Source organism: Rhinolophus sinicus, linkage group LG07 (assembly GCF_036562045.2).
Source record: "Rhinolophus sinicus isolate RSC01 linkage group LG07, ASM3656204v1, whole genome shotgun sequence".
Lineage (NCBI taxonomy): Eukaryota > Metazoa > Chordata > Mammalia > Chiroptera > Rhinolophidae > Rhinolophus > Rhinolophus sinicus.
Genome location: NC_133757.1, coordinates 50,173,042 through 50,188,690, shown reverse-complemented (window position 1 = coordinate 50,188,690; position 15,649 = coordinate 50,173,042). Strand labels below are relative to the sequence as shown.

General features: G+C 35.6%; 1 protein-coding gene across 4 annotated transcripts in view; it reads left to right on the top strand.

Moving 5' to 3' along the window:
• P4HA1 (prolyl 4-hydroxylase subunit alpha 1) overlaps positions 1-15,649 on the top strand; it is a 74,693-nt gene that overhangs the window by 12,943 nt on the left and 46,101 nt on the right. For all 4 annotated transcript variants that reach the window (XM_019745966.2, XM_019745965.2, XM_019745961.2 and 1 more), the window contains 4 exons: positions 5,029-5,136; positions 6,992-7,088; positions 9,522-9,673; positions 11,011-11,148. In XM_019745966.2, the coding sequence (XP_019601525.1) occupies positions 5,046-5,136; positions 6,992-7,088; positions 9,522-9,673; positions 11,011-11,148 (478 nt within the window). In that variant the 5' untranslated portion in view covers positions 5,029-5,045. The remainder of the gene's footprint in view (positions 1-5,028; positions 5,137-6,991; positions 7,089-9,521; positions 9,674-11,010; positions 11,149-15,649) is intronic.

The following is a 15,649-nucleotide window of genomic DNA, read 5'->3' as shown; positions in this document are numbered from 1 at the left end:
ATATACATGTATGTTATAAAAATTAGATAATAAACACTCATGAGCCTACTATCTAACCAAGAAGCAAATATTATCAGTAATTTATCCATATTGGTCATCACTAAATTTTATTCTAATATAAATTTATCTTTGTATCTTTTGCTCTGCTTTGGCTTTCTTTTCTTTCCTCTTCTTTCTCCTCTCTCTCTCTCAAGTCTTCTCAGGGAGCTGTCTGAGATTTACCTTTCTTTTAAAGGAGATTGCATTCTCTTAAACCCATTTAAATTCTATTTCAAGCTTGCTTGAGGATTTAGAATAGAACACATTTGTATCTTACTATTTTTGATAAAATCCTAATATCTTTGGGATGCTTGACTCTAGATGCTTATAAATATGAGTTGCTTTGCAAGCTGCTAACCAAATGAAGGTGGAAATAAGTGGAAGTGAGACTTCATTAGTAAGGAAACCATTATGTTTTAAAAACCTGTGATTGATAAAGATAATACTTGCCTCTTATGTCATGTCACACATATCACTTAAGGTTTCTGAAAGCATGTGGATGAGGTAGTATTAAAACAGATTAGAGGAACCATTCCTGAGAGTAATTAGAAATTCAATGACATTTTTCAAAAAATAAGTTAAAGTTAAATCTATTGTAAAAGCAGAGAGCACCTATGAGTTTAAGGGATGTTTGTATCCAGTGGTTCTCACAGTTTAATTCCCCAGACCATTGCATCATCACCTGAGAACTTGGGTAAATTATCTAGGTACATCAGACCTTTAGGTGATTCCGATATAGCTACAGTTTGCGAACCGCTGTACACAGGGCCATCTTTATTAACCAGCTTAGGTTGGCATGATCGTTTGGAGTAATGCTGTGTGGATCTGAACTTTCTGTTGTAAGTGACAGAAATCCAACCTGAACTAGCTTAAGAAAAAGGGAATTTACAGGCTTGCTTAGCTGTGTTGGAAGATGATTGGGGTAGCTCACAGATTCAAAGCAGTAATTGGAAGAATCAGGACTGAAGAGCTTGGAACTGCTTGTCTCGGCATGACTTTTTCCTGTTTATAGATTGGGTTCCGATGTATCCTTGACAAGTGGAAAAGATGGTCACAAGCAGTTCCAAATTCATATTCTCTGAGCTTAGCAACTGTAGTAAGAGCTGCTTTTTATGATTGCCCAAGTCCCACCCCTCAAGTGTTATGTTCATGGGAATGAAGGTCAGTGACTGGCTTAGCCTGGGTCATGTGTCTCTGGGAGGAAGGAAAATAGAAAAGTGTGCTGTTCTGGCGTTGCTTTCAAATAAGCATAACTGCCTTTGAAGCAGAGAGAGAAAGCTGGAGGCTTATAGAGGTAGAAAATGGAACATGTTCAAACGTGTATAGTATTTTTAGCTACTTTTTTGTGTTAGAGAGTAGATAACCACTTCATTAAAGGCTTAGGGTGCCATAATATGGGAGTTGATGTTTTAGGTTTATTATTTTGTGGAGTTAATTTTTTGTCACTATAAAAGTCAATATACCTTGGGAAACTGGAAAATACAGAGAAATAGAAAAAAATCACCTAGTGTTGTGCTGTCCAGAGACAACTTCATTTTGGTGAATTTCCTCTGCATATTTTCTTGCATAGTTGTAATCATATTATGTTAATATTTAAAATTTGTTTTAGTCAATATTTATAGCTTTCTGTCAGAGTAGTGGAAACTTAATCTTATTCAGTAATTTTTTTAAAGACTATTTTTCTTTGGGTAGTTTTAGGTTCACAGAAAAATTGAGGATAGTACAGAGATTTCCCATGCACCCCCCCTGCCCCCCACATGTGCACAGCCTCCCCCGTTACCTACATTCCCACCAGAGTGGGACATTTGTTACAATTGATGAATCTGCATTAACACCATAATTGTCCAAAGTCCATAGTTTACATTACCGGTTCACTCTAGGTCTATGGGTTTGGACAAATGTATAATGACATGTATTTATCGTTATGATATCATACAGAGTATTTTCACGGCCCTAAAAATCCTCTCTGCTCCATCTATTCAACCCAGCACACTGATTTTTTTTACTGTCTTCATAGTTTTGCCCTTTCCAGAATGTCATATTCTTGGAATCATACAGTATACAGCTTGTTTAGATTGGCTTCTTTCACCAAATAATATGGATTTAAGGTTCCTCCATGTCTTTTCATGGCTTGACAGCTCATTTCTTTTTAGCATTGAATGATTTCTAGGTGTACCCCAGTTTATTCACCTCCTGAAAGACATCTTGGCTGCCTCCAAGTTTTGGCCATTATGAATAAAGCTGCTATAAACTTCTGCATATAGGTTTTTGTGTGGACGTAAGTTTTCAGCTCCTATGGGTAAATACGAAGGAGCGTGATTGCTGGATTGTATGGTAAAAGTATGTTTAATTTTTTAAGATACCACCCAACTGTTTTCCAAAGTAGCTGTACCATTTTGCATTCCCACCAAGAAAGAATGAGAGTTGATGTTAATTTTCAAATCTTGTTTTTTTCATTTAAATTCACAAGTTAAAGGATATGTTCATTTTAAGTTTCTTGACATAGAGCATCATCAAAATTGTTAATTTGTTTTATTGTTCATTTGATGGGCACAGAGTAAGCTATCTTATTTCAGTTTTTTTGTGTCCTTGATTACTAATAAATGAGCTCTTTTTGTTTAGTTATCCATTTATAGTCCCTTTTTTGTGACTTTCTGTGTTCTTCTGGTCTTCATCCACTTATCTATTAACGTCTTAGTGGTTTTCTTATTGATTTGTATGAGTTCCTTAAATGAGCTTTATTTTCTTTAGCTTCCTGGTTCATAGTTTATAGTTTTCAAAAATATATATAAACCTATATTATTTTGTGTATTTAAATTCCATCTGGCTTTCAATAGGTTGCTTCATCATTTTTAAGCTTATAATTTTCTATTTGAGAGATCCAATAACTTTTCTTTTGCTGTTATTTTTTTGTTGATTATAACTCTTTAATCCACCTAGAATTTATTTTGCAGCATGATGTAAGATAAAGGTATATTTATTCTTCAGGTGATTAATGCTTTTTTATATAAGCTCTTTCATTTTTTTTTTTTCTTTTCTTTTCTTTTTTTTTAAATTAAATTTATTGGGGTGACAATTGTTAGTAAAATTACATAGATTTCAGGTGTACAATTCTGTATTACATCATCTATAAATCCCATTGTGTGTTCATCACCCAGAGTCAGTTCTCCTTCCATCACCATATATTCAGCTCTTTCATTCTTAAAATGCAATTTTCAAGTAATTTCTTTAGGCTAATGGTTCTTGCTTCATTGTGAGGTTTAAGGATGATGAAAGATGACAAAGAAACTTTAGTAACAACATATTTAGCAATGAAAAAAGTGATAACCTCTTATCTGACAAATCTAAACTTTCTCATCAGAGCTAAACATTTAGACAACATTTCTGATTAGCTTCCTGTTAGTACAGCAGAAGCATTTTTATTTTCTGGAAATAAAATTTAGTCATGAAGAAAATTATGGCAGAAACCCATTTAAACAGTGAGAAGATTCTAGACTATTCAGAGAGTCCAGGATTTTGAAAAAGCCTTGTGCTTTGGCAGGAGCCCAGGAGAGGAAGTGTCTGCATCTGCTACATTCTAGAAGCCTTCCCAAAGAGTTACTGTAAAGCAGCCAAGAGAGCAGTGTGTTTTACTACTGTGTGGTTCTGGAAGTATCTGGAAGCTTACAGCAAGCTTGAGGGAGGAGACTTATGAGTACTTCCAGAATGTTCGTTTCTATGGCGAGCTATTTTTACTGAGATTCAAGTTAGGAAAGTGGGGCTATTTTTTATTTTATTTTTTTGCAGAATAGGGAGCTTTTCAATGTGGACTTGGACCTGCTCATTTAGGTGAAGTCACTGGGGAAGAGTCAGACGTGCCTGCACAATGAGGAATAAGTAGGGTGACAAGTCAGAGTAACCAGAGGGGGCATGTTACTGGGGCAAATGGTACTTTCACGGTAACTTTTTCTCCTGTAAGGGAATAAGAAGGACTTAAAGTGCATGTGTGTGATGGAGAAAGGAGCAAGGGAAGAATGCTCATGTGGCAAAGCCGGGTAAATCTTTCTGCTGTTTGATATCTGCATCTGCCATGAAGAATCCATTCCCGAAAAGACAATGCTCCCGGGGACAAAAATAAAAGCAGAAGGGCTTTGCTGCCAGGTTTAAAAAAAAAAAAAAATACCACAGCTATGTACTAAGCTAAGGATTTTTTTTTTTTACATAGAACACAGTAGATAAGAGAAAGCAACTCCACACTAGGTCCGTTAAGTAAAGTTACAAGCTTAAATTGACAGGGCTGTTTATTCTTTTTGGATTCTATACAACTTTTTTAAAAAGAACAGCTTTATTGAGATATAATTCATATACCATACAATTCACCCATTTAATGTTCATGATTCAATAGTTTTTAGTAGTTTCACAGTGTTCTTTAACTATCAATCGCCACAGTCAATTTTAGAACATTTACATCACCCCCAAATCTACAACTTTAATTGAACTTATTTTAAAATTTAAAGCAATATAGGGAAAAGATGGAGCAAGTTGGAATTTAAAGGATTAATCAGAAAGCTCTGAAACCTTTTTTCTCTTAAAACATATTCTAACATTTAGAATGTATTTTGGTAATATTTAAATTACTTTAATAAACTTGTATATTTTTATGGGAAACCGATGGTTTAAATCTAGATCACAGAAAAGTAATTTTTCAGGCTATTCGGTTACTCTAATTGTAGTAATAATTGAGAAAATAAACTCATGTTGAATTTTTAAGCATAAATTATCAGTTGATAAACATTTTTTTAAACATGAAATATCAAGCTAGAGTACTTTAATTATGTGAAAAATAAGATAGTAGCTTTTATTAATACTAAATCAATTTACAAGAATTAACAATAGTCCCATGGGCACCTTGGGGTGACTTACATTTTGTTTGTAAGAAAAAAATAGGTTAGGAACTTTTCCTACCTTCAATTTTTTTTTTTTTTTGTAATGGCCATATTTCTCTTGTAGGTGTGTAAAGCTGTAAAATGAAGTCTTCCAAGATGATCCGGTGTGTTTTAATTGTAGGGATTCTACTTCCCCAGTCTTTGGCCCATCCAGGCTTTTTTACTTCAATTGGTAAGTCTTAACTCTTTTTTGGTTTGTATTGTTTTTGCATTTAAAAATTTCCATTTTTCAGTGTTTTAACTCTGTAAAAAACGAATCCGCCGTATTCCCTAATAGATGCCCTCTTTAAAATTCAATTTTATTTTTCTTTAAGTTACTTTTTTTCGGTTACGAAAGCAATACGTTTACAGGTTAGAAACTTAGGAAAATTTAGAAAAGCATACCAAAGAAAATTTTTTGTAAATGGGTCCACCCAGCAAATAATTTAATGCTTATACTTAGTCTTTTTTAATGCACAGATACACAAACAATATACTGCATGTTATTTCATATCCTGCTTTTTCCATTTAAGAATCTACTGTGAACATGTTATTTTTTTCTACATCATAATTTCTTTAAAAATTTTTAAAAGTATTGATTAAAGTGGGTGTCGTGCGGGAGACCCTGCTCGCTGCGCCATTTTTCAGGTGGGGCGGCCTGCGGGGTCTCTGCTCCCGTTCCCCACACAAGAACACAGGATATGGTGAGGCCAAAAAGGAACACCCACAGAGCCATAGGTAGGGGAGTCATACCACTATGGGCTCACTGGAGGCTGGGCCCACCGGAGTCAGCCTTTCCGCCAACCGACCGACGACTCTCCTCCACTCTCCTCGACTCTGTTCCTCCACTCTCTTCTGCTGTCCTCGGCAGTCCTCGGCTCTCCTCCGTAGCCGCAGCTGTTATACCAGCGGCCAATCGGCTAACTGGCCACAGCCGACGGCCATCCACCACCTGAGCCAGCACCCTTCCACGTGATGCCGAGAGCCTGTAAACTACTTTCTGGGGCTCTGTCCCCACAGTGGGGAAAAAACAGAAATACATAGAATGTAAGACCTCCACATGTCCTCTTTCTTCCAGAAATACTCGTCACGGTTCAATGTGTATCCTCTTATATTTTCTTATATACATGGTTTCATTTGTCTTAAATGAGATGTTTTCCTTCATCCTGTTGACCAGCTTTACTTTTATGTAATTGTAGAGCCAACTAAAACACAAATGTTATATTTATGACACCTAATTTTGGGATATACAATGAGTCCTCTCATCCCATTATAAATAACTAAATACAGATTATTTGAACTTCAATTGTGTGAAGAATACTTTTTGTTACTATGGTTTTCATTTATTGAATAAAAATTTAATTCCAATTATCCTCAGAAACAAAACAGTGAGAGGGGAACTAAGGAAGAAGAAATACTGATCCTTGGAAAGTAGTGTCTTAATTTTAAATGAAAAAACAATTTGCCAAGCGAAATAAGTCAGACAGAAAAAGTAAAAAACTGTATGATTTCACACATATGTGTGATATAAAACTGAAAGCAACTAATGAACAAGACAAAAAAAACCTCATAGACACAGACAACAGTTTAGTGGTTACCAGAGGATAAGGGGGGAAAAGGGGTGTTAGATGAGGGTAAACGGGGGGTCAAACATATAGTGATAAGAGAACTGACTCTGGGTGGTGAACACACAGTGCAATATATAGATGAAGTATTATAGAAATGTACACTTGAAACCTATATAATTTTACTAACCAATGTTACCCCAATAAATTTAATAAAAATATAATAAATAATAAAAAGAATCCAATTAGCTGATATGGTCCAAGCTTGTAAAATTAAGTAGCTGAAAATTAGAATTGGAACACATGATTAGAAAAATTTGGGGCTTTATTTTTATTTATCTGGTGAAAAGAAAAGGAGAAAGAAATGCTGTCTCCAACATATCAGATTCATGCCAGTTAAATCCACTCATTGATTATTCTTAAATTATTCTAAAATATTTGTGGTGATGAATATGGGTATTTGATAACATGTTTTCCTTTTAGGTCAGATGACTGATTTGATCAATACAGAGAAAGATCTGGTGACTTCCCTGAAAGACTATATTAAGGCAGAAGAAGACAAATTAGAACAAATAAAAAAGTAAGCAAAGTGTTTTACTTATTATGACTCTGACTGCACCTGGATGTTTTCTTTCTACAGCTAAAACATTGAGTGGAAGTGAAAGCTATCTGTTGATAATAGCCATTTTAACAGGTGTGAGGTGGTAGCTCATTGTGGTTTTGATTTACATTTTCCTTATTGATTTGCATTTCCCTTATTGATTTGCATTTCCCTTATAGCTAGTGAGGTTGAGCATCTTTTCATATATCTGTTGGTCATCTGTATGTCTTCTTGGGAAAAGTGTCTGTTCAGGTCCTCTGCCCATTTTTTAATTGGTTTGTTTGGTTTTTTTTGCCCTTGAGTTGTATGAGTTCTTCATATATTTTGGATATTAATCCCTTATCAGAGGTGTTGTTTGCAAATATCTTTCTCCCATTCGGTCGGTTGCCTTTTTGTTTTGTAGATGGTTTCTTTTGCTGTGCAGAAGCTTTTTAGTTTGATGTAATCAGTTTATTTATTTATTTATTTATTTATTTATTTATTTATTAAAGATTTTATTGGGGAAGGGGAACAGGAATTTATTGGGGAACAGTGTGTACTTCCAGGACTTTTTTCCAAGTCAAGTTGTTGTCCTTTCAATCTTAGTTGTGGAGGGTGCCGTTCAGCTTCAAGTTGTTGTCCTTTCAGTCTTAGTTGTGGAGGGCGCAGCTCAGCTCCAGGTCAAGTTGCCATTGCTAGTTGCAGGGGGCCCAGCCCACCATCCCTTGTGGGTGTCGAACCGGCAACCTTGTGGTTGAGAGGACGTGCTCCAACCAACTGAGCCATCCGGGAGGCAACTCAGCTCAAGGTGTTGTGTTCAATCTTAGTTGCAGGGGGCGCTGCCCACCTTCCCTTGTGGGAGTCGAATCAAACTGGCAACCTTGTGGTTGAAAGCCCACTGGCACATGTGGGAATCGAACCGGCAGCCTTCGGAGTTAGGAGCATGGAGCTCCAACCGCCTGAGCCACCGGGCCGGCCCCAAATGTTACTTTATTTTTAATTGATTCAGATTCATAGTTAATCCTGACCTGAGATTTCATATCTTTTGTTTAATGAGTAGCTGGGAATTCAGTTTTTGTTTTTTTTAAATGGTGTCTATTTATGATTCTTTTCACCAAATATAGATGCTGCAGAATTTTTAGGCCTCCTCACAAATCAACTTCTTTTCATCCTGGTGTGGAATATATATGTATTTGTCCAGTTAAAACCAGGAGCTCTGTCAAGTCTTTTCTCAAGTCGAGATATTTCAAAAAGAAATTATAAAATTGAAAATTAAATCTTGTATAACATTTGAGCTCTCATTATTTAATTTGTCCAGTTGTCTTGCATTGGGGGGCATAAATTTCTTTATTTTTGAGTCTGTCCTCAGATCCTTTTATTTTTCAAATATAGTTGATATTCAGTATTATATTAGTTTCAGTTACACAGCATAGCGGTTAGAAATTTATTTAACTTATGAAGTGATCCCCCCATTAAATCTAGTACCCACCTGACTCCATACCAGATTTTTTGTTTTACAATATAGTTTCTAGGTACTAAATGTAAAATTTTGGTGTAAGTTTGATTTAAATGAATATGTAACTGAATTTTAATTGGGCTAATTTGTACTTTGCAATAATCAGTTATTTGGCTTCAAGGACCTATGGGGAAATAAAATTTTAGACTCTTCCTAGAGAGCTCCAATTACAACTTTTACTAAGATGGGTTCCATTTGCTGTAACCATTTTGGAGAAACAAAACTAAAACAGAAAGTCTTGATTCAACCAAGCTTTATTTTATGCATAAGAGAATTTGCTTTTTAGAAAACCTTTATAATTTTACTTTTTTTTTTTTTAAAGATTTTATTGGGGAAGGGGAACAGGACTTTATTGGGGAACAATGGTCAAATTGTTGTCCTTTCAATCTTAGTTGTGGGGGGTTCTGTTCAGCTTCAAGTTGTTGTTCTTCCAGTCTTAGTTATGGAGGGCGCAGCTCAGCTCCAGGTCCAGTTGCCGTTGCTAGTTGCAGGGGGCACAGCCCACCATCCCTTGCGGGAGTCGAACCGGCAACCATGTGGTTGAGAGGACAGGCTCCAACCAACTGAGCCATCCAGGAGCTCAGCGGCAGCTCAGCTCAAGGTGCCGTGTTCAATTTTAGTTGCAGGGGGCAGAGCCCACCATCCCTTGCGGGACTCGAGGAATTGAACTGGCAACCTTGTGGTTGAGAGCCCACTGGCCCATGTGGGAATCGAACCGGCAGCCTTCGGAGTTAGGAGCACGGAGCTCTAACCGCCTGAGCCACCGGGCCAGCCCATAATTTTACTTTTAAACAGAATTTTTAGATATAGTTTTAACTCAAAAACCTCTAATCTAGTCTTTTAAAAAATGTTTCACTAAATTGTGTTTTTCCTTATTAAGTGTATGCGTACTCCATTAATATGTCTTACATGTATAGATGGGCAGAAAAGTTAGATCGGCTAACCAGCACAGCAACCAAAGATCCAGAAGGATTTGTTGGGCACCCTGTAAATGCCTTCAAGTTAATGAAACGTCTGAACACTGAGTGGAGTGAGTTGGAGAATCTGGTCCTTAAGGATATGTCAGATGGTAAGTGAGATGGTAAGACTATGGAGCCAAGAAAGTAATGCAATATTGCTACCACCTGTAGAAATGCTAAAAGTAGTTATAAATTCAGTTCCCCGAATGTCAAGTGAATTATTGCTGGGGTGTGTTTGGTTTGATCATAGTTAATTTATTCTAGATCCCGAATTCCTTGATTAAAAAAAAGATAAATAAAAACTGAAAACAAAGGAATAAAACTTACTGTCAAAAAAAGGGAAGTGATTTCTATTGGTGATTAACACCTGTGCAGTTTGCTTTGACATATACAAAAGTAATTTGATTATTTGGCATATAGTTTCATTTCTGGAGGTAGTCATTTTCATTTTAGGATTACTTTCAGACTTCAAAAATTTATGGATAGACTGTACCTTCTAATCAATTTTTAATGTATCGGGAGGTGTACTATAAGGAAAAGTGTTAGAGGTGTTCTACATACTATTTTTAAAGTTAGGATTGTTTAACTTAATGTAGACAATAAATTAAAAACTGAAGCTGCAAACAGTAATAATGAATATCTTTCTAATTGAAGTAAGTTGGAGTTGGAGTATTGAGGCGTTTAATATATTTTAGTAACAGACACAGAAAACTAAGTCTGAGTTTAAGGAACTAAAGGGATTGTGCTTAGTATATAGTAGAAGCTCAAATATTTGTTGAATGACTGAAGGTGGCAAAAAAAAGAGAGGGATGGAGGGAGGAAGAGAATTGAGCTTGCTATGTAGATTAAGATTGCTTTGTATAGAGCAAATCTTGACTGATGAACACTATATTCAACAATTAAACAGATCTAAATATATTTAATAAGTTGGCTTACCTGATCTTAAGTATATAACTAATAACTCTTCATCCTTTTAAAGAATTCCACCAAACTTTATGTGATTACATATTTATATAATGTGTGGCACATGGAAGAAGAAAACAACTTTAAGAGCATACATTACCATCTGTTATGTGAAAGTATTAATATATTTGGTTGCCATGGAATGTCATTTTCAAATCCATAAATCTGTTCATTCTTCAAGCTTAATGGAGGCTATGTTGTGTAACTAAAAAGTCAATTATGTTAGTTGTTGTTCATCTACTAATACTTACAGATATAATTTATGTAGTGACCTCAGATTAGCATTAGAAAGGGTTTGGGAAGATTGGATGAGTTGGAGGTATGTCGTCTCATTCAGTGTATTTAATTTTTTCTCATTGAGCACGTGGAACATGGTAAAGTGGAAATTATAATAAAATCAGTTTTGAAAAGTCTTTGTAAAGACTGTATTGGAAATTGGAAGTCTATGAGGTTCTAGAGTCTTTTTTTCCCCCCCTATTTCAAGGCTTTATCTCTAACCTAACCATTCAGAGACAGTACTTCCCTAATGATGAAGATCAGATTGGGGCAGCCAAAGCTCTGTTGCGTCTTCAGGACACCTACAATTTGGATACAGATACCATCTCAAAGGGTAATCTTCCAGGTAAGAATGCTTCTAGTCTATAAACACTATCACCTGGCTTCTCTGTTCAGTCCATTAAAGCAATGTTAATGTAAAAAAGGACTTTTGTATTTTAAGATATTTTACTTTAGTTTGTTATACAGCATTTGAGGACTAAACAACCCTCCGTTTCTTTAGGACTTAATAGCTGTGAAAGCTTATAATTATAGGCACGAACTTGAAGTAGGCAATTTTAGCGTGTATGAAAAAGAACAATCATTTTTCCAGATGTTTTTCTTTAGAACACCCAATGTTCGTATGTGAAGTTAAAAGGGAATTGATAATCAAAGTTTATTATATGTTCAGTAATTTAAAAACCAAAACTTGTTGATATACACACGTTTTTAAAATTTCTGCAGTGTGCCACATCTTGTTTCCTGATCTGTTTTTGGCAAAACTTTTTTTTTTTAAGTTACAGCTAACTATTTCATGATAATTTGCTGAAAAATTTTTTTATTGTACATAAAACCTATAACAAAATTTGCCATCTTAACCAATTTTAAATATGCAGTTTAATGGTATTAGCTACATTCACATTGTTGTACAATCATCACACCATCCATTTCTCTAGCTCTTCTGATCTTGGGAAACAGAAATTCTATACGCATTAAACAATAACTCTCATTCCCCCCTTTCCCCAGCCCCTGGCAACCATCATTCTACTTTTTGTCTCTGTGATTTTGACTATCCTAAGTACCTGGAATCATACAGTATTTATGATTCCACAGATATATGTGGAATCATACAGTATTTATCTTTTTGTGACTAGCTTGTTTCACTTCGTATAATGTTCTCAAGGGTCATCCATGTTGCAGCACATATCAGAATTTCCTTTTTAAGGCTGAATAATCATCATGTATGTACACCACATTTTGCTTTTTATCCATTCATCCATCAATGGACACTAGGGTTGCTTCCACATTTTGACTACTGTGAATACTGCTATGAACATGGGTGTGCAAATATCTCTTCAAGACCCTGTCTTCTGTACTTTGGGTATATACCCAGAAGGGGAAGTGCTGGATCATATGGTAACTCTATTTTTAATTTTTTGAGGAACTGCCATACTATTTTCCATAGTAGATATACCATTTTATATTCCCACTAATAGTGCACAAGGGTTCTAATTTCTCTACATCCTTGCCAACACTTGTTATTCTCTCTCTCTCTCTCTCTCTCTCGGTAATAGCCATCTATTATCAATAGATGTAAGGTGTTGTATCATTATAGTTTTGCATTTCCCTAATTATCAGTGATGTTGAACATATTTTCATGTGCTTAGCAGCCATCTGTATGGAGAAATGTCTGTTCAAGTTCTTTGCCCATTTTTTTTTTTTTTTTTTAAAGATTTTATTGGGGAAGGGGAACAGGACTTTATTGGGGAACAATGGTCAAATTGTTGTACTTTCAATCTTAGTTGTGGAGGGTTCTGTTCAGCTTCAAGTAGTTCTTTCAGTCTTAGTTGTGGAGGGCGCAGCTCAGCTCCAGGTCCAGTTGCCGTTGCTAGTTGCAGGGGGCACAGCCCACCATCCCTTGCGGGAGTCAAACCGGCAACCTTGTGGTTGAGAGGACAGGCTCCAACCAACTGAGCCATCTGGGAGCTCAGCGGTAGCTCAGCTCAAGGTGCCGTGTTCAATTTTAGTTGCAGGGGGCGCTGCCCACCATCCCTTGCGGGATTCGAGGAATTGAACTGGCAACCTTGTGGTTGAGAGCCCGCGCTCCAACCAACAACTGAGCCATCCGGGAGGCAGCTCAGCTCAAGGTGCCGTGTTCAATCTTAGTTGCAGGGGGCAGAGCCCACCATCCCTTGCAGGACTTGAGGAATTGAACTGGCAACCTTGTGGTTGAGAGCCCACTGGCCCATGTGGGAATCGAACCGGCAGCCTTCGGAGTTAGGAGCACGGAGCTCTAACCGCCTGAGCCACCGGGCCGGTCCCTTTGCCCATTTTTAAGTTGTGTTGTTGTTTTTGTTGTTGAATAGTTCTCTACATATTCTGGATATTAATCCCTTAGGAAATACATGATTTGGAATTTGGAAATACTCTCTCCCATTCTGTGGGTTGCCTTTTTACTCTGTTGGTACTGTCTTTTGAGGCACAAAATTATAAAATTTGCATGAAGTCCAATTTGTTGATTTTTTTCTTGTATTGCTTGTGCCTTTCGGGTCATATGTAGGAAACCATTGCCTAATCCAATGTTGTGAAACTTTTGTCCTGTTTTCTTTTACGAGTTTGATTATTTTAGGTCTTATATTTAGGTTCTTGATCATTTGGAGTTAATTTTTACATATGGTGTTAGGTAAGGGTCCAGTTTCATTCTTTTGAATGTGGATATCTAATTTTCCCAGCACCATTTGTTGAAAAGACTGTCCTTTCCCCCCATTGAATGATCTTGGCACGTTTGTCAAAAATCATTTGAATATACATGCAAGGGTTTATTTCTGGGCTCTCTATTCCGTTGGTCTATATGGCTGTCTTTATGCCAGTACTACGCTGTTTTGATGACTGTGGCTTTGTAGTAAGTTTTAAAATCAGAAAGTGTGAATAGATTTTTTTCAAAATTGTTTTAGCTGTTTGGGGTCCCTTGAGATTCCTTCCATATGAATTTTCGAATGGGTTTTCTATTACTGCAAAAAATGTCATTGGGATTTTGATAGAGATTGTATTGAATCTGTGGATTGCTTTAGGTAGTATTGACATCTTAATATAAATCTTTCACTCGATGAACATGGGATATGTTTCCATTTATTTATGTCTTCTTTAATTTCTTTCAGTAATGTTTTGTAGTTTTCATTATTCATCCTTCAGCTCCTTGGTTAATTCCTAAGGATTTTATTCTTAGAATTGTTTTAGTAATTTTCTTTTCAGATTGTATGTTGTTAATATATAAAAATGCAACTGATTTTTGTGTGTTGACTGTATTCTGCTACTTTGATGAATTTATTTACTATTAATAACTAACAGGTTTTTTTGTGGAATATTTAGGGTTTTCTACATTTAAGATAATATCATCTGCTAACAGAGATTTTACTTCTTCCTTTCTAATTTGGATGCCTTTTATTGCTTTTTCTTGCCTAATTGCTCTGGCTAGAACTTCCAGTAGTAAGTTGAATGGAAGTGGCAAAAGTGGCATCCTTGTTCTTGTTCTTGATCTAAAGAAAAAGCTTTCAGTCTTTCACCATTGAGTATGTTTACTGTGGGTTTTTCAAAGCTCTCTCTTATTATGTTAAGGTAATTTCCCTCTATTCCTAGTTTGTTGAGTGGTGTTTTTTTTTGTTTTTTGAGTGTGTTTTTTTTTAATCATGAAAGAGAATTGAATTTTCTCAAATGCTTTTTCTGCATTAATTGAGATGATATGTTTTTTTCCTTTATTCTGTTAATGTGGTATATTACAATGATCGATTATCATATGTTGAAACATCCTTGCATTCCAGGAATAAATCCCACTTGGTCATCCTTTTAATACACAGCGGAATTCTGTTGGCTAGTATTTTGTTTAGGATTTTGATATCAGTGTTCATAAAGCACATTGGTCTGTAATTTTCTTATAGTGTCTTTGCCTGGCTTTGGTATAATGATGATGCTGGCTTTGTAGGATGAGATATGAAGTGTTCTCTCCTCTTCAGTTTTTTGGAAAAATTTGAGAATGATTAGTGTTAAATGTTCGGTAAAATTTTCCAATAAAGCCATCAGGTTCAGGGCATTTCTTTGTCAGGACACTTGATTACTGATTCAGTAGTTAAAGGTCTATTCAGATTTGCTCTTTCTTTCTTAGTCTTGGTAGGCTTTGTGTTTCTAGGAATTTGTCTAATTCATTTAGGTTTTCCAATTTGTTGGTGTATAATTTTTCACAGTACTCTCCTATAATCCTTTGTCTTGCTGTAGAGTTGGTAGTGATGTCCACACTTTGATTTCGGAGTTTAGTAATTTGAATCTTCTCCTTTTTTTCTTAGTTGATCTAGCTAAAGAGTTGTCAATTTTGTTGATCTTTTTAAAGAACCAACTTTTGGGATCATTAATATTCTCTATTTTTCTATTCTCAATTTATCTCTGCTCTAATATTTCCTTTCTTTTGCTAGCTTTGAATTTAGTTCTTGTTTTTCCAGTTTCTTAAATTGTAAAATTAGGTTATTGATTTGAAATATTTCTTGTTTTTTAGTTTAAGCATTATAATTATAAATTTCCCTTTTAGCACTGCTTTTACTGTGTCCCATAAGTTTTAGTGTGTTGAGTTTTCATTTTCATTTGTCTTTAAGTGTTTTCTAATTTCCCCTGGGATTTCTTCTTTGCTTCATTGGTTGTTTAAGAATGTATTGTTTAATTTCTACAGATTTTTTGATTTTCTAATTTTACTTGTGTTCTGATTTCTAACTTCACATGATGATTTACTATTTGCCATCTCTGTTTTTTTATGAGTGTGCAGTTTATTATCATTACTATCTCCTTGGCATTATCAACTGGAGAAATGAAATAGTACCTCTGTC